At 28.5% G+C, this 10,247-nt stretch overlaps 1 protein-coding gene across 1 annotated transcript; it reads right to left on the bottom strand.

Moving 5' to 3' along the window:
- Positions 1-3,040: 3,040 nt before the first annotated feature.
- Positions 3,041-9,357, bottom strand: LOC107447064 (NSA2 ribosome biogenesis factor-like IP259). Its single transcript, XM_016061875.2, has 2 exons — positions 9,214-9,357; positions 3,041-3,854 (listed from the first exon to the last, which is right to left on the bottom strand). Exon 2 carries the CDS (start codon positions 3,842-3,844, stop codon positions 3,062-3,064), a length of 783 nt encoding a protein of 260 aa, XP_015917361.1. The 5' UTR covers positions 3,845-3,854; positions 9,214-9,357; the 3' UTR covers positions 3,041-3,061.
- Between the last annotated feature and the right edge of the window lie 890 nt (positions 9,358-10,247).

Raw genomic sequence — 10,247 nt, 5'->3', positions numbered from 1 at the left:
ATATTTAATCCATCATTTAAATATTTTATGTAATACGAAACAGCATCTTCCTATGGTATTTTTTAAATAAATACCTGTAGTATTTGAGTATAAAAATCAAAATTGTTGCAATAATTTCAATCTTACACAATATGTAAATTGTTCTAAAATGGAAATCAAAAATCTTAAATAAGAAATAGATAGATAACAGAAAAAGCTGTAACTAATATTTTTGTGTTATTTCTTTATTCATATTCTCCTTCTTAATTTATTATTCAAAATTAAAATCGCTCTCATATTTTATTATTCAAATCCGCATTTTGGTTCTAATTTTTGAAGGATGCAAGAATCAACATAGTCAGTTTTCCCTTTAACCAAACCGTAAAAATCGAAGAAATCTCTCCACCTATTTTCTAATGAAAATAATTTTAATGCAAGAAAAGTATTGCTGAGTTGATGATTTATCATCTTTTTTACGATGTATTACTTCTAAATAAAAGTGGATACAACGAATGGTAAAATAATTTAAATTAAGAGAAAAATTCCCTGATTTTTATCAAAATTTCTCCGACTTTTCCAGTATAAAAAAAATTCCCTGATAATTCCAGGTTTTTAAGTATATGAAACTTACTATTAATATTTAAAGTATAATTTTTTTTTTTGAATTTGTATATGTGATAATGAAAAAAAAAGTAAAATGTTTTCATTCAGTAAGAAAAAACTCATACTTGAAAGTTTACGTAAGTTGCATTCACAGTGAAAATGTTGGTGTTAAATATTTTGAGCATTTAAATATGAAGGATAACTAAAAAGATAAATTATTAAATGCTCAAGCTAAGTTAATATAATTATTTATAGGATAGTTGACATTTTGTACTCAATAAATTTCTTTTCCAAAATAACCATTGTGCACAATTGATGCTAACACAATGCATTAGGATTAATAAGTAAACAAATAAATACAGTTAGAAATATTTTTAATAAATATATTTCTAAAATATTGCAATAAGATATCCTGTAGTGATTTTTAAATAATGCCCTGTAATAATATCCTGTAGTGATTTTTAAAAATTTCTCCCCCCCCCCTAAAATTTCAACTTTATGACCACACTTTTAACAAATACACATAGGCTATCAAATATTTGTTTTGTTATTTGCTATATAAATTAATTATTAATCAATGAAACTTAACTCGGTCTCCGTATTGCTGTTGTTTTGCTGCAAGGAATTCCTGCGGAACAACAATTTAAGGTGATATTTTTGCTTCGGTCTGGTAATTAAAATTCACTAAGCAATACTGAGATACATTTCAATAGAACAGTTCGATTTTATTTTACAATAGCTGAAAATATAAAATACAATTTAACTGTTAATCAAGCATCAACATCTGACTTAAAACATTATTTAATATTTTACTTAAATTACAGTTAATAAATGTTATTTTGTGCATAAGAATATGGTTATTAAAAAAAGGTGAGTATAAAAAAACAAACTTATGCAAAAAAAAATTAAGTTCCAGAACATATTTTTTCATTGTGAAAAAAAAAAATGTGAATCCAAGATAGAATACATAAACTTACAACAAAATATTGCTTTCTTTAAATTTATTTAACTGAGCTATTTTATATAACACAATAATTGCTCATAATGTAAAATATAATATCAAGATTTTTGTTGAGTACAAAATTTTTCAGCTGCATGTAATAAAATTGTTTTGAGTTCACAATTTTTTTTTTCATACTAAAATTCTATTGTATTCATATAAAGAATAAATTTATATCTATATTTGATCTATCTAGATTATATCTGTATATACATTAGAAAATCTATATTAAGAATAAGATAAAAAGCAAACAAAACTTTCTTCAAATATTTTTTTTAATAAAGAGAGGACTTTTGAAGTAATAAATTGCAAATATTTGTTTGCTGTTCTGTTGAACTTGAGAGAAACTAAAATATCCTAGCCAGGTGATGACAATCTTCTTAGTCAGCTCATTTTGCATCAAAAGCTCAGAATATTGATATGCAAGATTTTAAGAACATGATATAAATGTTAAAAAGATGTTTGGGAAATGTAACTATTTTCTAGATACAATAAGTTTGCTTTAATTAAAATTCATAAATGCACATATTTTATTTTGTGTAGAAATGTGTTTAAAGGCATAATACTTTTTTGTAACATTAGCAGGGTTTGTTGATTTAAATCAGCTTCATTTAAATCAAATAGGTCATTTTTTAAAAATCGTTGATTTAAATCAACTGATGTTTTTTTATATCTATTGAGAGTGCAGTACAATCTAAACTGTGCAATCACTTAAGAAATGAGAAAGCTGGAAAACTTTTGTTTCTTTTTATACAGTTTAGCAACAAATAAACTATTGTATTTATGTTATCTTTAATATTGTGTACATTAGTTTCAAATCACAGAATGAAAATGTCTCTGTTACTAAATTAAATAACCCAGAATTAGAATTGTGCTGTCCCTTTTATTAAAAAATTTTTTCTCATAATATGTTTACAGTATCTTTGACATAATTAAATTTTCTATAAAGAAATTTTGTGAAAAAAAATTAACACAATCTGTTACAGTTATTTTGTCGTTGTAAAAATCAAGAGAAAAAAAAAGAAATATCAATAGCAGAGAATGCTAATTGAAACTTTGTTTTAATAGTTAAAGTATTCCTTAAATTCTCTATTTCATTTAGTCTAAATTTCAATCATGCATTTGCTTCAAAATGGTTGCTATGCATTATAATGAAAAATCGTTTTAGGTAGTTAGAGCTTCTAAAATATTGTTAGTTTTAATATAAATTTAATTTTGATTAAACATTTGCAACGTTTTTTAATCATAAATCAAAGTTCATACAGTGTATTTGAATAAAAATCAACAAAAATCACTAGCTCTGAACATTGGGAAGATCTATATGTTTAAAAAAGTATATACACATAAATACATTTTTTACTGTCTCCAGCCAGGATATATGTGATAAACATATAAAGCCTGAAAATAAAAAGAAGGTATAAAGTACAACAAAACACCTAAGTATTTGGAAACTCAAAAGACATTTCATCATTTTATTCTTTACACCAGTAAAACAGCATTTATGCAACCATCATTTTCTGGGTTGTTAGTAACTTGGGCATATTTACCCCAAATAACTTTTCCACCCTGTGTCACCAATCCAAGTTCACTAATATTAACTTCAATAACTGATCCCTTTGTGATAACACCAAGATTAGTAAACAAAGCTGAATTGGGATTCTTTTTTACACCTATGATAGGCAGATAGAAGGTGGCTTTTAATTCAGGATGTGTTACATGTGCCTTGTTAAATCGTAGACCCATAGGACGAATAAATCTTTCAAACTTAGGTGGCTTACGAGTAAATCCCTCTCCAACGTAGCATACTTTGGTGACCATTCTTTTCCAAGCTTTCTTTTGACGTTTACCGGTCTTAATTACTTTAAAGGTCTCCTCTTCACTAACACCTCTTACTTTAGGTAATGGCACAGCCCATTTTCCAGCCTTTTCTTTTCGCTTTTGTTTAATAGTGTTAGACAAAATCTTGGCTCTAGACTGACCTTCTCGATCCAATAGATAAGTTGGTAAAGCACCTTCAGGCACTTTTTCTGGATCTCGCTTCTTGGTGCTCTTTTCTTCATGCATACGAAGAGTCTTTTTCATTTGAATTTTTTCAGTGAATCGTTCTCGATTGTATATTTTAGCCTTAATACCTCTCAGTTTCTTAGCTTTTTGTGCCAACTCATGAGGACGACGTCCCTCCTTCTTCCTTTTCTTTTCATGATAATCAAAACGATATCCATGCCTTTTCCGAAAAAGTTCAATGTGTTCATTTTGTGGCATTTTTTAATTTCTAAAAAAAAAAAGATCAAATGTTAAAAATCAGATGGGTCATTCTATGCAAATTGAGTCAGAAATATCTAATTTTTTGTAATAAGATACAGTAGTAAAAGGTATTATGCAAAACAAACAAAAAAAAATTACTAAATATTCACACTAAATATTAGTACTAAAATTATGAAAAGTCTTTTTCATTAAAGTGGGGGAATGATAATATGATGAAGGAATAAATTTTAGATATAAATATGTCTAAAATATTAATTTTAATGAATGCATTAAAGCATATGTCAATTCCTTTAAAAAAGCTTAGTCAATTCTTAAAATCTCTTCAAGTTAAAGAGAAACTGATTTTTTTTTATCTAATCTTTAAAAACATTAGAATAACAGAAGTGTCATTTTTTTTTGCTAGTGAGGGCATTGTTTGCTTTCGAAGTAAAAAAATAACAAGATATATTCTTAAACTACCCTATAAGAGAAAACTAGGACACTTATTACTGTCAACCCCACTAAAAGGAATACCACCGGTTTCACCAAACCTATGCAATAAAGCGGCTTATTCGATAAAAAGAGGAGTGCAATATTCAGCCTCAAATTCCAAAGTTCTGCAAAATGTTACTTTTTAATTGGTATTTAATATACAGTATAGCGTTTTGATTAAATAAACTCAGTTTTATGATCAGTAAAAATTATAATTAAAACTGTCTTTGTTAGTATCATAAAATACAAATGTCATTTAAAAAGACATAAAAATATATCAATGTTAGTGAAAAGTATAATATAGGTACTAAAATATTTTTGATGCCTTACAAAATAATTGATGACTGAAGTCTGCTTTTATACCAGTTCAATTCGTCAATTTATCACAATAAGAATTTCCCTATCAGTTTCTACTAAGACTCTCATGACCTGCGTATTTCTTTCCTACACATTAAGAATTTCTTAAATTTTTACTTTTTTATATTCTCTTAATCCTCAAAACTTGAGAAATTTCAAATAAATGCACTATTTCAGTTTATGATATTTTGAAATCTATTGCTTCCAAGATGCATTGTTTTGTCCCCCCCCCCATAAATTCAAATCATCCCTTTTCACACTCAACTTGCAACTAACTCAGAGTTATTCAGTGTAATTAGGCAATGATTATTCTATTTAAGAGAAAGGCACACGACACTGTTCACTAGTGTGTTAGGCCTTTGAAACTTTTTCTTATCAAAGCTAACAGCACACCAGGAGGGAATCACAAAACAAATCACTCTGTACCTTTTTAACATTCTAAATTATGTTTAAGTGAAGTAAGTTAAAGAGCGGTAAAATCCCCATTGTTTACTTCAATGTATAACTGACAGCAAGATTTGATTACTTTTTCAGCTTTACCTCCATCACCTGTTTAGACCAATTAATGAACAGACAGTCGCTATTGAAGGGACCACCTATTGTATCCTTATCTTAACTGATAAATGGAAATATCATTTTAGCTTCTCAAAAATAAACAAATGTTTTCATTTTAGTACCTCTTTATGCAATTAGGCAGGTGCAAAAAATAACAAATATCCATTTAAACAGGTAAGTTTCAAATTCAGATAAATTGATGTGGTTCCATTAAACTTTATTCGTATAAGAGGGTTATCCGATATGCCATTAAGTTGGGACGACTGTATTACATTTTTAGAAAATAAATTAACTTCATAAATAGCAAAACTTCCATTCTCTTAGAATGAGGGAATGATATGAGACAAAGGCGGATTTACGTATAATCTAGATACCAACACTTAATGTGCATACATATCAGGGGTCTGTCTAGGTTTTTCTGAAAAGTACCTATTTTGTGAAAATTTAGACATAATTTGTGAAAAATTAAAAACTATATTAAAATATTAACACAAAGACATGGTAAAAGTATAGATTTAATGTTTCTTAACGGATACAAAAACAAAATTTTAAGGAAAAGTATTTTGTGAAGCTACCGTTTTTCCTAAAGTTGAATTTGTGAAACTACCGTTTTAAATAAAATTGAATTTGTGAAGGTACCGCTAAACGGTAGCGAATTCGGCCTGGACAGACCCCTGTATATATACACATATTTGCATTACTTGGTACTGGTTAAAACCTGCAAATCAACAAAAAGGATTCCACATAAATTTCTTGTACACTAACACAGACAGACATTTTTGCCTTGAAATGTTACTCCCTATCTCTCTTAACCGGACACCATTTTCATAAGTTATAAAAAAAAACTATTTCTGCATTAAATTCCATGAAAAAATATGCAACTTTTCCCCATTTTGAAAGTGCGTAATTTTTGTGCCTTATCCATAACTAAAATTATTGTAAAGCTATTTCACTACTAAAGAATCAATCTTTCACCTGTCACTCATGTGTAGGCAATGTACTGCTTAAGTGAAATAACTGACAGCAGCAACTTTTGCTACTTTCACTTGGACAACAGAGGTTACGAGACTCCACAAGCTGAAATGACTTCTTAAATTAAATCTTTCAGATTTACGATAAAATCGGTACAAAAAAGTGCATTAAAATTTGATTATTTAAATGTCTGATTTAACTTCAAGATTCATAGTTTTGTATTAAAAATGTAAAACTTTTTAATACTGTGCTTTAACTTTTGAATAATAACTGAGGATTTTACAAGGAAACAGACAAAAATGAATTGCATAAAAACGTAAAAATTAAATAAATACGCAAGTCACAAATCAAGAGTCAGAATGATGTATTAAACGTACCAAGATTTTAAAAACTGTATGGCAATAGGTAGTTGTAACTGGGAAAGAGTGATCCGAACATCACTTGGATTTATAATGAAACTGGTAAGAATAAAACGAGTCAAAAAATGATTACCGAAATTTTAAATTTGTGTATCGTAATATCATATTTAAAATATTGGATTTCCTTAAACCATGCGGAATAAATACAATAACCGCAGGAAAAGCTATTGAGAAATACTATAGAATCTGAAAATTGAGTGCATCAAAAAGTGATATTTAAAACCATTATGTGGATATACCAATCTCCAGTGGCGATTAAGCGTACTTCTTTTTAAAATTTATCCTTTTTGACAAAAACTGTAATCCGTTGAATGAAATTAATAAATGGGAAATCACAAAGGGGGAAGGGGTCAAAACCGTGAAGGCAGAACATTGTTTATTATATAGACCATTATTTTTGATCTCCAAAATAAATATTGCGTTAGAGCAATTTTAATGAAAGGGAAATGCATATCATTGATTCATTACTTGGTTATTTTTTTCTCGCACTCACTCGAGCCTTGAGATCCTTTTTAGCTAAAGTATTAATAAACTATCATAATCTAGATTTATGGTAAAGCTATGAAAGAAATTAAATGATTGAACCCATGAACCTTTTTCTATAGATGATCGCAATGCTAGAATATGCCATCTGGGGAAAAGACCGGTTACATGCCTTTGACCTGTCAACCTTTCTTCTCCTCTTTTCAGTTGTATAGGAATGTGCAATATTTTTCCTTTTCCTAATATTTTTTGTTTTTAATTAACAAAAATATTTTTTTAAATTTCCACGATGCTTTCTTTTAGAACTATGCTTAATGCAGTTTTCCGCTCCTTATAGTTTCCCAACTTAAAAGATTTTAATCTATATAGAAATCAAGACAGTAACTAACAAGCTTCCTTCTTTTATGACTCTCCACACGCTAATGAGGAAAGCATGCCAAGTGATGCCATAGGTAGAGGAGAAGGTTCTACTCTATGCCACCTGTAGCCCATTTCGATCGCCAATTGATACTAGAAAAAACGTCTTTTAAAAGAATTATTGAAGACTAAGTATTATGTATAAAATTTTAAGCAAAAGTTAATAACGAGTAATTATTTGACCGAAGTGTATGTTGAAATACTAATTATTATGACCATATCGTGTCCCTAAAAACAAATTTGTGGGTAATGTTCTTATATTAAAAATTTAATTTATTTTGAATTTTATTCATCTTAATAATTTAAGGGAATTATTATTACGAAATAATTTAGATTAAAAAAAATTTTGTTAGTAGAAAATATTTTTCCATCCATGAATGCATGACAACTGCAATGGTAATAAATTTCCGCTAAGTCCCATTGAAGGCGCTATAATTTAAAGCATAATATTTAATATATACAATGAACGCAAAATAAATTTTTTTAGCGACAATTTTGATTTAGAATAAAAAATTGCCACTTAACATTTTCTACATAGATTAGCATACTTAATAGAGATTCCGAAAATAAACGTTTATGTAAGTTTCTGTTTGATTCTCAATTTTTCTATAAAAAACTTTCATTCCTCACTCTTGAACTTGTTTATACCTGTTAACATTCTGCATGCGACTATTTTCTATCTTCCGTATCTATCACTTTAATTTACTCCCGATCCTGATATTATGAAGATTACACCATTCTTTTTGGTCCTCTCATCTGTGAGATTGCCTTTTGTCTTCACCTTCTCCCCGTCAGGATGACATGATCAGGTTTCCCTCTCTCCTCCAACCCCTGGAGGACCTGTACAGATAGGTTGCCAAGAGGTTTGTGACGCTTGGCCTTGCCATAGTTATAACAAAAATCCCAACTTTTCTTAAAATTCAAACAATACATGTTCATTTGTTAGATGTACAACAAGTATTCTATCGATTAACCAAGTTACAAAGCTAAGTTTATTGTCATTTTATCACTAAAGAGAATTTTCAGTAAAACAAAACTTCAATTCTAATCCGCTTTATAAATAGAATTCTAAAATTTCAACTGCAGCCCTGCGTCTGATAACAATTCAAGTTTTATTTAATTCTTGAAAATTAAATACATATATATATATATATACACACCCAATTTATTGGTAATCAAAATTTTTAAACGAAAAATGTAGGAGTATTAATTTCCAGAGATAGAGGGGAGGGAAAGAAATCAAGATGCCAAATAAATTTTAAACTTGCAAATTTTTAAAAAAAAAAAAACATGTAGATGTTTGCCTGGGGGTGGCTACGAGTTATACCTTCCTAATTGGTCCCTTTTTTGTGTTGTTTTTTTTTATAGTTTCTCGCGGGCCACTGCCCGGAAGTTTTTTAAGACATGGTGATTATTCTGCCACAGATTGAATACGGAAATCTCCCCTGAATTATTTATGTTACAGTTGATTAGAACAAAATTAGATAGACTGATAAACGCTTGCATTTACACAAAAAAATCTAAATGATTTCAAAAGGCGGTCGTTGGTAGGTAGACGTTTAAAATGATTGGTATTTGAACAATCTATAATTTAAAAGGTGAAAGAAAGAACATCAAGTAAAAAATTGATAACATACATATGAATCAAAAATTTATTATGAATAAAAGAGGAACAAGAAATGAACGACTAACCTGAGAACCACGTGTACGAGTTTATTAAGAGGAAACCCGAAAGAAACTAAATTTTTAGTAAATAAATATTAGTAGTTGTAGTAGTAGTTTGACGATGCAAGAGGAAAAGAGATGTCTATGTAACCGGTGGCAACGAAAAAAAAAATTACCTTTTTCAATGGGAAACAAGCACATAACGTCACGGCATTTGTTTGCAATCAATTGGGTGGCAAGCTCACTAGTGAAAATCTATGTGATGTGGATTTTTTGGAAAAGAAAGAGCAAATTAAACATTTTCTTCAATTTTTAAAAATATATTAACGGCCAATTTTTCGATAAAGTATAGTTTTGAAAAACTGTTAAGCAAATTGTGATAGTCTTTATTTGAAAAAGTAATGATTTTTATGGGTCGGTAAGTGAGTTCTATCTCTCTTTTCTCTCTTTACAGAAGTTGTTTATTGTAATTCATAAAATAAATAGTTGCTCATTTTTTACTTTAGATGTTAATTAAGTAGATTTAGTATAACATCTGCCTCATAAACAAAGCAAAATAATGACCTTTTTTTCTTATTGTGAGTTAAAATTACTTTGTTTTTGTTGATAAGCTTCTGGAGGGCACATCTTTGAAAATAAGTTATTTTTTGATAAGTATACAAATACACATTGCTATTAAGGTATTTCGCATAATAAGAGTAAAATTTATTTATTTTCATGTGTTTCTACCAAACTTTATAAAATATTTAACTCAGGCTTTGATAGTCTTCGTGTGAGAAAAAAAGTCTTATTTTTATTGCTGAGTGTGCTCTTTCCTTAAAGTAATGTTTGTTGTGAATCATATTAGAAATTCTAGATTGTTTACTTTATATTTTAATTGAGTAGATTAAGTATGATGCCTGTTTCATTAATAGAGCAGCATAATTAAAAAAAATTAGTTAATGTGCATTAAAATTGATTTATTTTTATTATTAATTTTGTGGGTGGCAGAGCTTAGAATATATGGATTTTTTCTGATCTTTACACACGCACACACACACACACACACACATATATATATA

Source organism: Parasteatoda tepidariorum, chromosome 7 (genome assembly GCF_043381705.1).
Source record: "Parasteatoda tepidariorum isolate YZ-2023 chromosome 7, CAS_Ptep_4.0, whole genome shotgun sequence".
NCBI lineage: Eukaryota > Metazoa > Arthropoda > Arachnida > Araneae > Theridiidae > Parasteatoda > Parasteatoda tepidariorum.
The sequence above is the reverse complement of the archived record's forward strand: the minus strand, read 5'-3'. Positions and strand labels throughout refer to the sequence as shown.

Excerpts from the sequence above, each read along its gene's own strand:
- LOC107447064 (XM_016061875.2), bottom strand. The coding sequence starts at position 3,844 with ATGCCACAAAATGAACACATTGAACTTTTTCGGAAAAGGCATGGATAT.